Source organism: Gobius niger (assembly GCF_951799975.1).
Source record: "Gobius niger genome assembly, chromosome: 3".
NCBI lineage: Eukaryota > Metazoa > Chordata > Actinopteri > Gobiiformes > Gobiidae > Gobius > Gobius niger.
In genome coordinates, this window is record NC_136854.1 from 43253229 (window position 1) to 43270557 (window position 17329).

Genomic DNA, 17329 nt, shown 5'->3' on the forward strand with positions numbered 1-17329 from the left:
GACAAAAATGTGACAAAAATGTGACAAAAATGTGACAAAAATTCAACAAAAATGTGACAAAAATTCAACAAAAATGTGACAAAAATGTGACAAAAATTCAACAAAAAAATGACAAAAATTCAACAAAAATGTGACAAAAATTCAACAAAAAAATGACAAAAATTCAACAAAAAATGACAAAAATTCAACAAAAATGTGACAAAAATTCAACAAAAAATGACAAAAATTCAACAAAAATGTGACAAAAATTCAACAAAAATGTGACAAAAATTCAACAAAAATGTGACAAAAATTCAACAAAAATGTGACAAAAATTCAACAAAAAAGTGACAAAAATTCAACAAAAAATGACAAAAATTCAACAAAAATGTGACAAAAATTCAACAAAAAATGACAAAAATTCAACAAAGATTCAACAAAAAATGACAAAAATTCAACAAAAATGTGACATTGACCCCGACACGTGACCGGGAGTGGGCGGGACTGTGGAGCTCTATAAACAATCCATATGAACCCGATTCAGACTGTTTTGTGATTCACATCCCAGTAAAAACCATCACGACTTCTGTCCCGAGTCCGTGGCTTCTCTATCTGCGAACATCGGCCACATAAACAATGAGCTGCTGCTGCCACTGGAGGCGCTAGACCTGTCCATTAAGGGTCGGCTTAATAATAGATCCATGTTAATAACTAACTATACAAATCAAAATGTTACAGAAATCCCGTTTGTGTTTCATGGACAGTGAAGCGACGAGTCAGCACCAAACCATGACATGATTTCTTCTTTTTCTCCCAATCAGCGTTTTTCTAACCTACTTCCCACAAACCGCCTGTATCCATAACTCACACGGACCTGTTCCCTTAATAAGTTCAATACATCAAGGTTCGATTCGTCCCATATTCGCGCAAAAAACCAGGACAGTGTAGGTACAACTAATGAAGACACGAACAGGGAGATCGTTTACTTTGGAGACTTAACTGTCTGACTTTTCTTACAGGTCACTGACACGAACATGGAGAAATGCTTTGGAAGGTTTCATTTTCATGTTTATAATCAAACCGACAGCTGCATAAAGGATGGATCAACCCCTTAACTCCCACCTGAACCGAGCACATTTTCTCCAGTTTGGCTTTACCCCAATCCAAAAGCTTCTGGGAAAAAAGGTGAGAAAATAGCGACAGAACTGAGACGAAAACAATGATGGAAATGTGACAAAAAAGTGAGAAAACATTGACAAAAAAATGAGAAAACTTAGACAAAAATTTGACAAAAAATTACGAAAAAATGACAAAAAATGACCAAAAAAATGACAGAAAAGTGAAGAAAAATGGACAAAAAATTGACGAAAAAATGATGAAAAAGTGGCATAAAATTGACAAAAAGTGACACAAAAAAGTAACGAAAAATGACAAAAAAGAAAAAAAAAATGATTTAAAAGTGGCAAAAAATAGATAAAAAATTGACAAGAAATTGACAAAAAATTATGAAAAAATGGCAAAAATGTCACAAAAATGTCGCAAAAAATTAACAAAAAAATGACAGAAAGTCACAAAAAAGTGGAGAAAAATGGACAAAAAATAGACGACAAAATGATGAAAAAATTGACAAAAAATGATTTAAAAGTGGCAAAAAATGGATAAAAAATTGACAAGAAATTGACAAAAATGTGACAAAAACAATTTGACCAAAAATTTACAAAAAAGTTACAAAAATGAGTTGAAAACCCCCCGAAAAATGATGGAAAAAAAAATCTGATGACGTGAGGAAAAAGATCCATTCAGATGAAGTTTTAATTAATGAACGGATCCCATTTCATCCAGTTTGGCTTTACCCTAATCAAAAAGCTTCTTGGGGAAAAAAGCGCCAAAACAGCCACAAAAATAAGAAAACAAGGATGTAAACGCAACAAAAAAGTGACAAAAATTCAACAAAAATGTGAAAAAAATTCAACAAAAATGTGAAAAAAATTCAACAAAAATGTGAAAAAAATTAAACAACAATGTGAAAAAAATTCAACAAAAATGTGACAAAAATTCAACAAAAATGTGACAAAAATTCAACAAAAATGTGACAAAAATTCAACAAAAATGTGACAAAAATTCTACAAAAATGTGACAAAAACTCAACAAAAAAATGATAAAAATTCAACAAAAAATGACAAAAATTCTACAAAAATGTGACAAAAATTTAACAAAAATGTGAAAAAAATTCAACAAAAATGTGACAAAAATTAAACAAAAATGTGACAAAAATTCAACAAAAATGTGACAAAAATTCAACAAAAATGTGACAAAAATTCTACAAAAATGTGACAAAAACTCAACAAAAAAATGATAAAAATTCAACAAAAAATGACAAAAATTCTACAAAAATGTGACAAAAATTTAACAACAATGTGAAAAAAATTCAACAAAAATGTGACAAAAATTCAACAAAAATGTGACAAAAATTCAACAAAAATGTGACAAAAATTCAACAAAAATGTGACAAAAATTCTACAAAAATGTGACAAAAACTCAACAAAAAAATGATAAAAATTCAACAAAAAATGACAAAAATTCTACAAAAATGTGACAAAAATTTAACAAAAATGTGACAAAAATTCTACAAAAATGTGACAAAAATTCAACAAAAATGTGACAAAAATTCTACAAAAATGTGACAAAAACTCAACAAAAAAATGATAAAAATTCAACAAAAATTCAACAAAAATTTGACAAAAATTCAACAAAAATTTGACAAAAATGTGACAAAAAATTGACAAAAATGTGACAAAAATTCAACAAAAAAAATGACAAAAATGACAAAAATGAGACAAAAATAAAAAAAACATAAAAAAAAAAGGTGACACAACACAGCAACAACGCGAGGAAAAACATCAGTTTTGTAGGTCTTAGCTTTCAAATGAGGTGCTACACAGGCCTATGTAATAGCCAAAGAGGACAGAATGCATTTGGTTTAGGCGGGTGGTAAGAGGTTAACCAAAAATATCTCTTCAGACTTGTTGAATCAGTGAATCAAACACTAAGTCAGTCTTTAGTAAATATACTGTATTATATAGGTCCAGCAGAAGCCTCGTTAATGATGCCAGTTTATTTATTTATTTATGTATTTATGTATGAACATTTTATTGGAGGATCAGCCCCAAGAGAAGAATCATCTGGTTTTCATGTTTCCTCAAGATATGTCCAAGAAAAACAGAACAGAAAACAGCAGAGTAGAAGCAGCAGCACGTACAGTATACTGTTCCATGCAGAGAATGACAGTCCTGCACCGCCCCCTGCTGGTCAAAAGGAAAACTGTCACATTTAAGAATTGATTCAAACTCTTCAAATATCTTCATAACATGCAGTGATTCACAACCTGTGTAATAATGAAAAATGACAAGATTATATTTGACCAAATCCGTTGTAAGAGCAAATCCATTAAGGGTCAAAAACACTTCACTGCAGCAGGCCCCGCCCCTCTGTGTGAGAACCACTAACCACTAAGCCACTGTCAGACTGGGATTTAGGACGACTATAGTCTATTTTCCGACTTTTTAAAATGGCAAATGGCCCCGCGATCCAGCCCCAGATAAAGCGGAAGAAAATGGATGGATGGATGGCCCTCGTGGCTGCGGGGCCCCCACGCACCTTGCATAATTTGCGTATAGGAAAAACCCCATTGTATTGCAGTAGCTGTGTATTTCTTGTGCTCTCCATTGCTTTTTTTTTTTTTTTGCTGTAGTGTACCTGCTACGCTGCCAGAGGGCGCTGTGAGCCCGTGGAACAGTCAGGGCTCTTTAAAGCAGTACTAAGTAACTCTTCCCCCTAGAGGCCATAAGCGCAACTGCAGGTGTCGTAGCAAGTTACGATTTTTTAACGTATTAATTGTCTTGGAGAGTAAATACTACGCTGACAGGAAAGGCGAAGGGAGAGAGGGTTACTGTGCATCCACTTACACAATGGAAATAATTTTTTTCACTCAAACTTGGCTGTAAAAACTGTTTAAAGTGGTGCTAGCCCGCAGTTAGCTTTGCCCGTTAGCCTGTTAGCTTCTTCTTCGTGATTCCATTAGTGTGTATTGGTGACTCCGGTCCGATGTCAGTCAAGTTGCAAACATGGTTTTCTGGCCAGAGACACCAGGGGGCGATGAAAGACCCTCCAATCATCCCATAAACACTTGTATCACCCCCACAGGGACTACGGGGAGGGTTTATTAAGGTAAACATGTTACTTAGTGCTGCTTTAAGTTCTGTCTTCAGTCTGGGTGTTGAGCGTGAGCTGTGTCTGGAACAGCAGCCTCACCTTTTGGCAGCTTGTTACCAGTGAGGCTGTCCTCTCCACACACCTGGACACACTTCTCCACAAAGCTCCAGGACTTAACCACGGTCATTGTTGACTTACATGACATGGATCATCAGAGTACTGACATTAAGCTGCAGGACTTGAGAACTTTGACCAGTTTGGAGCGTCTGCAACTAGAAATACCCACTGACATACGTCTGGAGGAGCTATGCCCCGTCTTGCCCCCGCGTTTGATCCATCTCAAAGTGAATCAATATGACGTTTACTTTCGCAGTAACGCTCTCCCCGCCGAAATCTCGCCTGGTTCACCGTTTAACCTCTTAACTCCCGCCCGAGCCGAGAGGATCTTTTTCGTCCCGTCATCAGATTTTTTTTCCATCATTTTTTTGTTGGGTATTCAACTCATTTTTGTAGCTTTTTTGTCATTTTTTGGTAACATTTTAGTCATTTTTTTGGTCATATTTTGTCAATTTTTTGTATTTTTTTTGTCAAATTTTTATCAAACTTTTGTTCTTTTTTTCGTAATTTTTTTAATCAAATTTTTGTCATTTTTTATCATTTTTTGTCATATTTTTGTCATTTTTTCGTTATTTTTTTAATCAAATTTTTGTCATTTTTTTGTCATTTTTTGTCATTTTTTGTCACATTTTTGTCTTTTTTTTGTCATATTTTGTCAATTTTTTGTATTTTTTTTGTCAAATTTTTATCAAACTTTTGTTCTTTTTTTCGTAATTTTTTTAATCAAATTTTTGTCATTTTTTATCATTTTTTGTCATATTTTTGTCATTTTTTCGTTATTTTTTTAATCAAATTTTTGTCATTTTTTTGTCATTTTTTGTCATTTTTTGTCACATTTTTGTCTTTTTTTTGTCATATTTTGTCAATTTTTTGTATTTTTTTTGTCAAATTTTTATCAAACTTTTGTTCTTTTTTTCGTAACTTTTTTAATGAAATTTTTGTCCTTTTTTGGTCACATTTTTGGAATTTTTTTAATCAATTTTTTGTCATTTTTTTGTCACATTTTTGTCATTTATTTGTCATTTTTTGTAATTTTTTGTCACATTTTTGTCATTTTTTTGGTCAGATTTTTATCAAACTTTTGTTCTTTTTTTCGTCATTTTTTCAATCAAATTTTTGTCATTTTTTTTATCATTTTTTGTTATATTTTTGTCATTTTTTCGTTATTTTTTTAATCAAATTTTTGTCATTTTTTTGTCACATTTTTGTCATTTTTTTGTCATTTTTTGTCACATTTTTGTCATATTTTGTCAATTTTTTGTATTTTTTTGGTCAAATTTGTATCAAACTTTTGTTCTTTTTTTCGTCATTTTTTTAATAAATTTTTTGTCATTTTTTAGTCACATTTTTGTCATTTTTTTTGTCATTTTTTTTGTCATTTTTTGTCACATTTTTGGCATTTTTTGGTCATTTTTTTAATCAAAATCATTTAAATCAATTTATATATCTATCTTTTTACGTCTTTTTTTGGGTAGTTTAGAAAAGCGTAAAAAAAATATTCGAAAATTATTATTATTATTTATCTATTTATGTATCTATCTTTTTACGTCTTTTTTATAGCGTAAAAAAACAACAAACTTGAAGGCAAATCACGTTTCCATGGCGACCGTCAGAGTTTGCTGCGTCCTACGTCATCCCCTTGCGTCTGGCAGGCTAGGCTAACGGGAGCTAGCACATGAGCTAGCCGCGGAAAGATGAGACGGGAGCGGCTGTCTCGGGGTATTTAAGCCTCCGCGTGCTCCGTGGACGTGTCTGCAGACAGGGACGAGCCTCGGAGCCTCCCCGGGACAGTCTGCGCGAGCTGTCCGAGCCCCCAGAGCCGACTGTGAGCGTGTTTCTGGACAGGTCAGTCGCTTTCTATAGAAGTACAGCGCGTGCAGGCGATTTGAGACCAAAACAACAGGTGCGTCTGCGTTTTTACCAACAAAAATCAACTATATGTTAAAAATGATGACAGTGGTTAGGACAGCACTGCGGTGTGTTCTGGTAATGATCGATGTTAATGTTGTTTTCCTTCTCCTGAGGCAAAATATCCTAATAACAGTGAAGAAAAGTGATTTTAACCTCTTAACACCCGCCTAAACCAAATGCATTCTGTCCTCTTTGGCCATTATATCGGTCTGTGTAACACCTCATTTGAAGCTAAGACCCACAAAACTGTGTCATCTTTTTTATGTTTTTTTTGTCACGTTTTTGTTGAATTTTTGTCATTTTTTTGTTGAATTTTTGTCATTTTTTGTCACATTTTTTGTAATTTTTTGGGTGAATTTTTGTAAAATTTTGTTGAATTTTTGTAATTTTTTTGTTGAATTTTTGTAATTTTTTTGTTGAATTTTTGTCACATTTTTGTTGAATTTTTGTAATTTTTTGGTTGAATTTTTGTAATTTTTTGGTTGAATTTTTGTCATTTTTTTGTTGAATTTTTGTCATTTTTTGTCACATTTTTGTCACATTTTTTGTAATTTTTTGGTTGAATTTTTGTCATTTTTTGGTTGAATTTTTGTCATTTTGGGTGAATTTTTGTAATTTTTTTGTTGAATTTTTGTATTTTTTTTGTTGAATTTTTGTCACATTTTTGTTAAATTTTTGTCATTTTTTTGTTTATTTTTTATCATTTTTTTGTTGAATTGTCATTTTTTGTCACATTTTTTGTAATTTTTTGGTTGAATTTTTGTCACATTTTTGTTGAATTTTTGTCATTTTTTTTGTTGAATTTTTGTAATTTTTTGTCACATTTTTGTCACATTTTTGTTTATTTTTTATCATTTTTTTGTTGAATTGTCATTTTTTGTCACATTTTTTGTAATTTTTTGGTTGAATTTTTGTCACATTTTTGTTGAATTTTTATCATTTTTTGGTTGAATTTTTGTCATTTTGTGTTGAATTTTTCTCACTTTTTTGTTGTGTTTACATCCTTGTTTTCTTCTCATGTTTTGTAGCTGTTTTGGTGCTTTTTCCCAAGAAGCTTTTTGATTAGGGTAAAGCCAAACTGGCGAAATGGGATCCGTTCAGGTGGGAGTTCAGAGGTTAAATGGTTTCCAAAGTGGTTAAATGGCAGTTTGCAAACATCCTCGGTAAGTGTAGTGTGGGCTGTGTAGTAGTGTGTGAGCTTGCTATGGGCTTTTAACACAAATTACTTGAACTACTTGTTGCCCAAAATATTACTGCAATATCTGCTACAATGAATACAGCAATTGTGAGTATCTCAGTCCAGTCTGTCCAGTCAGTCCAGTTTGCAGCATAAGCAATGTTAACTGAGACGATATTTTCCATAACGTTGTCAAAGGACTTCTTTATAGTTCCGACATTCCCTGTGAAGGTTTGGCAGTTGATGTTTGGTCTTGTCTGTGCCAACAAGTTTATTTTTAGATGTCTTTATTTCCATACTTTGTGAGTCGCTCTATTGCGGTAGAAAGTTCTCAAGTTCTTGACAAGTATCCTGTCTCCATCGCGTCTGTTTACACATATTTTACTGTCCGTCTACCAACGTGCAGTGAATATGATTCTTGTTCCGGTTTATTTTTTACAAACTGTGTTGAAATAATATTGTTACCGCGGTATCTAAGACGGTCATTGTCGAATATCACAACTTTCCTTCTGTTGTGCAGATTACAGGAACTGGCCCCTGTTTCCCACACTGAGATATGTTCTTACCTGAGCTTAGACGAGTTGATGCGTACCTGTCTGGTCTTTATGCGTGCGCTCAGTCACGCAAAACGACCAAAGATGTTGTTAGCATTTGGCCTCTCCCAGTGTATTCCTATGGCTCCAAACGGGGGGGTGAAGGTGGAAGCGACCGAGCTCGTCCACGGGCACAAAGACCAGACCGGTACGGATCAACTCAGGTGAGAACAGATCTCAGTGTGGAGAAAAAGGGGCCTGTTCCTTTAAAGAGGGGGTGTTCTGCTTGTTTCAGTCCCATAGCACCAGTCTATCTCACACTACAATGATGACAAACCTTCTGTTGGTCTGTAAATGCAGTAAATTAGAATAACTGCCTTGTATAAAATGTCTCTCTCAAAATGGCTGTAGTGAATGTCTTGAAATAGGCCTCTGTCTCTTTAAGAACCTCTGAGCCTTTAGACACGCCCCCTCCACACGCTGTCTGTGGCATCAGTGGGGAGGGGGTTCTGCTGAGGAGCAGTGGTTGGTTACTCGGCTGGTGACCAAAGCTCGGAGGCGTCTCCAGGAGGTGGGGGCGTTCCTAGGAGGACTCAGGCAAACCTATCCCTAAAATGGCCGCCATCAGAGTTTTTACAGATTACTCAGAAATACGTGAATGTGCCAAGGCAACACTTCAGGCATGTGTTTAATGAGGGAATGACAGAATAACATGATGGAAAGCTTGGAAAAGTCCATTTTTCCTGTGTTTGACCCATCCTTGGATGCTGAGGGAACAGTGGGCGACTGCAGCGCCCGGGCCTCAGCTCAGGTGAAGAGCTCGGCTCAGGGTCAGAATCACCTGGAGGATTGTACGTTGTACGTTTTGGGTCGATATCACAAAGTGCTTTACAGATTCCAACATTTAAATCAATACGGCTGGCACAACCTCCCGTATATATATTTTATATATTAGGACTAAATGAATAGATTAGTCAGTTTCAAAGCTGCTCTTAAAAACATGAACGTTCTCTGCAGCCCTGAGCTCCCCCTCAGGTGGTTCCAGAGGCGAGGGTCGTAATATTGAGTCTTTTTGTTGACTTTATTAGCGAAGGGGCCGTGAAGGTTCATAAGGTAAAAGCAGTTCTGAAAGATAAGAAGGACCAAGACCATTAAGACATTTAAAAACCAATAAAAGAACTTCAAAATCGATCCTGAAACACACAGGGCCAATGCAGCGATTCCTCCTGGTCTTCGTCAGGACACGAGCTGCTGAAGTTTGTAAGAGTTGTAAACCTGAGATCCTCTTTTTGGGACGACCAGAAATACTGGTGATAAAAGCATGAGCGTCTCCGTGTTGGCCCGAGAGAGACTCTGGCTATGTTCTTTAGATGGTAAAAACCTGTCTTTGTGATATTCTTAATGTGTGGAATAAAAGTCAAAAATCACACCCAGGTTCTTCACTTGTGAAGAAGGATTAATAGAGTGACTGTAGTTTGGGTAAAAGTTTCTCTCTCGTTACTGACAATACGCAAATCGTATTGAGGCATCTGTATCACGATATGGAAATATGTTAATCTAACTAGGGCTGTGCAATTAATCGAAATTCAATTACGATTTTGATTACAACAGTAAACGATTACAAAATTAGCATAATCGCAAAAAATTGATTTAAATTTTTTTTTTTTCAATTTTTTCAAAAAAAACATTTTTTCAAATTTTTTTTTTCAATTTTTTTTCTTCGAATTTTTAATTTTTGTCACTATTTTTGCTGGATTTTTGTCACTTTTTTTGATGGATTTTTGTCTTTTTTTTGATGGATTTTTGTCACTTTTTTTGATGGATTTTTGTCTTTTTTTTGATGGATTTTTGTCACTTTTTTGATGGATTTTTGTCACTATTTTTGCTGGATTTTTGTCACTTTTTTTGATGGATTTTTGTCTTTTTTTTGATGGATTTTTGTCACTTTTTTTGATGGATTTTTGTCTTTTTTTTGATGGATTTTTGTCACTTTTTTGATGGATTTTTGTCACTTTTTTTGATGGATTTTTGTCACTTTTTTGATGGATTTTTGACACTTTTTTGATGGATTTTTGTCACTTTTTTGATGGATTTTTGTCACTTTTTTGATGGATTTTTGTCACTTTTTTGATGGATTTTTGTCACTTTTTTGATGGATTTTTGTCACTTTTTTGATGGATTTTTGTCACTTTTTTGCTGGATTTTTGTCACTTTTTTGCTGGATTTTTGTCACTTTTTTGCTGGATTTTTGTCACTTTTTTTGCTGGATTTTTGTCACTTTTTTGATGGATTTTTGTCACTTTTTTGCTGGATTTTTGTCACTTTTTTGATGGATTTTTGTCACTTTTTTGATGGATTTTTGTCACTTTTTTGATGGATTTTTGTCACTTTTTTGATGGATTTTTGTCACTTTTTTGATGGATTTTTGTCACTTTTTTGATGGATTTTTGTCACTTTTTTGATGGATTTTTTTTAAAGGCAACAAATAATCGTTTGAATAATCGTGATTTCAATTATGACAAAAATAATCGTGATTATTATTTTTTCAATAATCGAGCAGCCCTAAATCTAACCATAGTCTTATATTATAGTGAACCTATAAGATCCTTTTTTCTTTAAATTCAGAATATATTTTGTATTATAGACTGTGATACACTTGACTCGTGATACGCATCGTGAAGTTGTTGGTAATACCCAGCCTGACCACACACTGGGAGAATAAGCACAGCCCTTTTCTGCCCATTTTTAATCATTAGTCTGTTTTCAGCTCAGCATAATCAGAAAATGTGTCCATAACCTAAAGCAGTGACTGTTCCGTTCCTCTCCCGACTGTACAGCGGGTTATCAGTATATTTTAAACAAAGCGCGGCTCTTACTGGTCCCTTCAGTAGAGTATATCCCCCCCCCCCCTCTCTGTGATATGTATAGTCCTGTAGCCTCATTGTACTGGCCCCTCCCTGGCTCTGTCCCATTGGTTTGTTCAGCGGGGCCGAGCTTTTGTCTTTGACACTTTTGGGAGAGTGACCGTGTCCTCCTTCTGCTGCTGCGGCTCACAGCTCGAGGACGGCCCCGACTCAGACCGGACTCAGACCCGACTCAGACCCGACTCAGACCGGACTCAGACCGGACTCAGACCCGACTCAGACCCGGACCCGACTCAGACCCGAGTGTCGAAATGCCTCTTTTCACTGTGGCAGGTAAGAACGTCTTTGTGGGTTTGGTTGTGTCTCCTTTGCTGTATCTGGTTCTTGGTTTATCAGTTTATGGCAGGAAACAATTATCAATCTTTGTTCTGTATGAAAGGGAACTGAAACGACACCAACCCATAGTTTTGGGGGAATAAAAACACTGTTTGGCACGTGATTTTTGGGATCACCAAGTCGACCCTTTAGAATGATAAGGTCTGGATTCTGAGAAGTTCTGAGATATTTAGGTGTAAAGTTGTTCCTGTGTTGTCTCACCTTATTTAATGTTTTTTTTTTCACTTTTGGTCACATTTTTTTTGATTTTTTGTTAATTTTTTGTTGATTTTTTTGTCAAATTTTGGTTGAATTTTGGTTGAATTTTAGTCACATTTTTGATGAATTTTAGTCACATTTTTGTTGAATTTTTGTCACATTTTTGTTGAATTTTTGTCACATTTTTGTCAAAATTTTGTCAATTTTTTGTCAAATGTTTGTTGAATTTTTGATGAATTTTAGTCACATTTTTGATTCATTTTCGTCACATTTTTGATTCATTTTCGTCACATTTTTGATTCATTTTCGTCACATTTTTGATTCATTTTCGTCACATTTTTGTTGAATTTTAGTCACATTTTTGATTAATTTTTGTTACATTTTTGACAAAATTTAGTTGTTTTTTTGTCAATTTTTTGTCAATTTTTTGTCAAATGTTTGATGAATTTTTGATGAATTTTAGTCACTTTTTGGTTGAATTTTTGTCAGTTTCTTGTGACATTTTTGCCACTTTTTCATCAATTTTTCATCACTTTTTTTGTCAATGTTTTCTCACTTTTTTGTCACATTTCCATCATTGTTTTCGTATCAGTTTTGTCGCCATTCTCACAGCTTTTTTCCAGAAGCTTTTGGATTGGGGTAAAGCCAAACTGGAGAAAATGTGCTCGGTTCAGGTGGGAGTTAAGGGGTTAAAGGGCATTTGATTTATAAACTATGGACTTTTTACACATTTTAAGGTAAACACTCATCATAATGACTTACTGGATCACAATACGTATCGTGACACGTATCAGATCGAGACAAAAGCGGATCGTCCAGCCCTATAAGATCTATTTACTCTTGAATTGTTTGCACATTTCCTGTCTAGAGTTCCTGAGAGCTGAACTTCTCCACTGTGAGATCAATAAAGTCTTATCTTATCTTAAATGAGCCCAAGGCCACAATCCGACGAGGTGTTTACATGCACCGTCCCGACCAAATAGAACTCGGGTGCACTGTGGAGCGGGTCACACTGTTTTTAATGCAGGCTAGCTGATACCATAGAAATACACTAGCGTAAGACTAGCCTAGCGCCACGAAACTCTTCAAATATAAGGCCCTATGTCAAAAATCCTGAAATATCCCTTTAAATATGAAGTTGCTTGAAAACAAAAACATGGAGCTGCATGTTTAGCTGAACATGTCTGTAAATTATTCGCCCATTTCACTCAAATCTTGCTCAAAAGTTGCCAGATTTGTCAAATTAACCTCTTTAACTCCCGCCTGAACCGAGAGGATCTTTTTCCTCACGTCATCAGATTTTTTTTCCATCATTTTTTTGTTGGGTATTCAACTCATTTTTTTTTTTTTTACTTTTTTGTCAATTTTTGGTAATTTTTTTGTCAATTTTTTGTCACATTTTTGTCAATTTTTTGTCAATTTTTTGTCACATTTTTTGTCATTTTTTTGTCACATTTTTGTAATTTTTTTGTCACATTTTTGTAATTTTTTTGTCACATTTTTGTATTTTTTTGTCAATTTTTAAATCACATTTATGTCATTTTTTTGTCACATTTTTGTCTTTTTTGTCATTTTTTTGGTCATATTTTTTTCATTTTTTATTCATTTTTTTGTCAAATTTTGTCACATTTTTTGTCAATTTTTTGTAATTTTTTTTGTCAAATTTTGTATTTTTTTGTCATTTTTTAGTCACATTTTTGTCTTTTTTGTCAATTTTTTTGTCGATTTTTGTCAATTTCTTGTGACATTTTTTTGTCACATTTCCATCATTGTTTTTATTTCAGTTTTGTTGCATTTTTTTGTTGGGTATTCAACTCATTTTTTTTTTTTTACTTTTTTGTCACATTTTTGTCAATTTTTTGTCATTTTTTTGTCAAATTTTTTGTCATTTTTTTGTCAAATTTTTGTAATTTTTTTGTCACATTTTTGTAATTTTTTTGTCACATTTTTGTAATTTTTTTGTCAAATTTTATCACATTTTTGTCATTTTTTGTCACATTTTTTGTCAATTTTTTGTAATTTTTTTGTCAAATTTTTGTATTTTTTTGTCATTTTTTTGTCACATTTTTGTCATTTTTTTGTCACATTTTTGCCTTTTTTGTCAATTTTTTTGTCGATTTTTGTCAATTTCTTGTGACATTTTTTTGTCACATTTCCATCATTGTTTTCATTTCAGTTTTGTTGCTATTTTCACACCTTTTTCCCAGAAGCTTTTGGACTGGGGTAAACTGGGGTCTCATTTCTTCTTCTCCTCCTCATTCGAAAGCTCATAACACTTAGACGTAGATTTGTTATTGGATTTAAAAAATGTGTGTATTAAAAGCCACGTTTATCTTTTAGGGAGAAAACGCACGGACTCACTGTAATCTCGTTTGTTGTTCATTTTTCATCTCACATCCCACATTTTGCACCAGTTTTCCGCCTCCGGTCCGTGGTTAAAGTATAAATATGATCTCGGACTGTGTTTCAGACCTGACGAGCGGCGCCATGACGGAGTTCCAGGAGAAGCTCCGGCAGCAGCACGAAGAGTCCATGCACCGCGAGCTGGAGAAGCTGCTGACCACCGCCCCCGACCCCAAGGAGCAGGAGGTCAGAGGTCCCACGGGGGGGTCACACGGGGGTCACACGGGGGTCACACGGGGGTCACACGGGGGTCAGCGAGAGGCCACAGTTATTACGCAAACGGCAGGAGGCAACGACGAGTGGTCAAAGTTCTGGGATTCAGATACGACCGGTCAAATATTTGTCCAGTGACAGTAAAAGTTTTGTCTTTTTCTTATATATTTCCCATCTGAAAAATGTACAGGGCCAGGTTTAAATATATGGTTTTATTTTGTTACAAATTAGTTGCAAAGACTTTTTTCAGAAGGGATTTTTGTTTAGCTTTAAAATAAGCTTTTTATTAGTGGAAAAATCTGTGGAAAAAAAAACTCTTCTCCTTATTTTTACACTAGTTCAAGGCTGGAAAGTTTGAAATCTGTTGGAGCTACTAACAAGGAGATAAAAATGCATTTTGAAATTAGTTTCCCAAATAAATCTACGGCAAAACATTAAAGCAGAACTAAGTAACGTGTTTACCTTAATAAATCCTCCCCGTAGTCCCTGTGGGGGCGATACAAGTGTTAAAGGGATGATTGGAGGGTCTTTCATCGCCCCCTGGTGTCTCTGGACAGAAAACCACAATTGCAACTTTGCTGCCACCGGACTGGAGCCACCAATACACACTAATAGAATCACGAAGAAGAAGCTAACAGGCTAACGGGCAAAGCTAACTGCGGGCTAACGTCACTTAAACAGTATTTACAGCCAAGTTTGAGTGAATAAAATGATCTCCATGGTGTAACTGGATGAACAATATCCCTCTGTCCCTTTGTCTTTTCTGTCAGCGTAGTATTTACTCTCACGGACAATTAATGAGTAAAAGAAATCGCACTTTGAGCACCGAGAGTTACTTTGTACTGCTTTAATTCAGTGCTATATGTTCTTTTGTTTTGTTTCCAGGTAGAAGTTTATATGTGTGTAGGTTTTGCCCCCTTAAAGGTGCACTACTGACCTTTCAGTGACCCAGTGGCTGCATGGACCTTAGAGCAGGGGTGTCCAAACTGCGGCCCGCGGCCCACTTTTAATTGGCCTGCTGCAAATTCTAAAAATGTAATTGAATTTTATTTATCTTTTTGTGATTTTGATTTGAATTTCTTTGCTTTAATTGAATATACATCAAATAAATGAAGATCCATTAATAGAAAGCAGTGACGAAGGCGTTTTTTTTTATTTTTTACTTTAAGCATATTCAATTAAAAGGCACAGATAAGGCAAGGCAAGGCAACTTTATTTATACCGCGCATTTCGTACACAAGGCAACTCAATGGTAAGATTTTATTGATTTGAACATGAGTGCGGCCCAGTTGTTGTCCTCAGTGAAAAAGAGTTTGGACACTCATGCCTTTACTTTCCATCCCAGTGGCTCCTATGAAGCTTCAGGATCCATTTTATTTCAGTTTTTTTAGGATTTCTGCTTGCGTACTCCATAAGTAACCATGGATACGGTTCAATCAGCAGCGAAAACCTATAAAACGACTGATCCTGCAGGCCAGGAAAAGGTCACTGAAAGATCAAATAGGTGTTACTATAAACCTTTTATTTCTTCTTAGTTTCTAAGTTGCACAGTGCTCCTTTAAGTGAAAGCATTGAAGTATTTGCTGTTGAAATGAGTAAATAAGTGTTGGGGGAAAACGCAGGAAAATATTGTGATGAACAATATTATTTAAAGAGGGGGTGTTCTGCTTTTGTCAGTCCCATAGCACCAGTCTATATCACACTACAATGATGACAAACCTTCTGTTGGTCTGTGAATGCAGTAAATTAGAATAACTGCCTTGTATAAAATGTCTCTCTCAAAATGGCTGTAGTGAATGTCTTGAAATAGGCCTCTGTCTCTTTAAGAACCTCTGAGCCTTTAGACACGCCCCCTCCACACGCTGTCTGTGGCATCAGTGGGGAGGGGGTTCTGCTGAGGAGCAGTGGTTGGTTACTCGGCTGGTGACGAAAGCTCGGAGGCGTCTCCAGGAGGTGGGGGCGTTCCTAGGAGGACTCAGGCAAACCTATCCCTAAAATGGCCGCCATCAGAGTTTTTACAGATTACTCAGAAATACGTGAATGTGCCAAGGCAACACTTCAGCCATGTTTTTAATGAGGGAGTGACAGAATAACATGATGGAAAGCTTGAAAAAGTCCATTTTGCATAATACCCCCCCTTTAAGACCTTTTAAAACCACAGAAACAAACTCTAAAGAACTTGATCTTAAAATGTATGAATTACATTAGAAAAATTAGAAAAAATGCAAATCATAAAATATAACTTTGCAGCTTCTAAAACACAAATATCGTGCTAGAATTCCCCGTCTGTTCGGCAACACATGGTGGTGTTTGACAGTACATCTGCACAGCGCCACCTGCTGTCCTGGAGTGTGCTTCAGCCTTAATAAAAACGCATTGCAGTAGAACGTATTAAAACTAAAACTTTTTAGATCAAAAATAATTTCCTGTTTGGTGAGGAGGCGGCCTGTAGATATCAAACAGCTGGAATCATTTTCTCCGTGATGTACTGCGCACCCTGAAGGCATCGAAGGTCATATCGAGGTGAGAAATGTGAAGTTCAGGCCGTTCTGTTGGCGCTCGAGGAAAACGGAAGCGACAGAGCTGCATCTTTTCCCCTTATCTACTAAAACTGAAAAAATCTGTTTTGTCGAGGGGCAAATAAGCCTCAAACTTAGATCTTCAGCTAGAACTGAGCTTATGTTTGACGGCAGCACAAACGATTCATCCATTTAAAGTTCACACTGGGAGGAAACACATCATACTAAACCACTGCTGCACGTTCAAGCTTTCCATTAACCGTTAACCGAGGCCCTTACCGGTTAATACTCGGTTAACCATTAGTGAGTGCACTAACTAACTAACTAACTAACTAACTAACTAACTAACTAACTAACTAACCCCCCCACCCCCCGCGCCGCAGTTCCCCTCTGTTAGGTTATACTGACAAACACGAGGGGGATTTCACTGGAACATATTTGAAACTATATTAACCTCTTAACTCCCGCCTGAACCGAGAGATCTTTTTCCTCACGTCATCAGATTTCTTTTTCCATCATTTTTTTGTTGGGTATTCAACTCATTTATGTAACTTTTTGGTCATTTTTTGGTCATTTTTTGTCATTTTTTTTGTCACATTCTGTCATTTTTTTTGTCACATTTTGTAAATTTTTTGTCATTTTTTTGTCACATTTTGCCATTTTTTCGTCACATTTTTGCCATTTTTTTGGTCACATTTTTGTCAATTTCTTGTGACATTTTTGTCACATTTTCATCATTGTTTTCGTCTCAGTTTTGTTGCTATTTTCACAGCTTTTTTCCAGAAGCTTTTGGATTGGGGTAAAGCC

The 17329-nt window shown here is 35.3% G+C and overlaps 1 protein-coding gene across 1 annotated transcript in view; it reads left to right on the plus strand.

Moving 5' to 3' along the window:
- The first annotated feature begins 11025 nt into the window (after window positions 1–11025).
- Window positions 11026–17329, plus strand: part of LOC306960841 (UTP--glucose-1-phosphate uridylyltransferase-like) — a 31545-nt gene continuing 25241 nt past the window's right edge. The window contains exons 1-2 of the mRNA XM_079553423.1: window positions 11026–11126; window positions 13858–13976. Coding sequence (XP_079409549.1) covers window positions 11105–11126; window positions 13858–13976 — 141 coding nt within the window. The 5' untranslated portion in view covers window positions 11026–11104. The remainder of the gene's footprint in view (window positions 11127–13857; window positions 13977–17329) is intronic.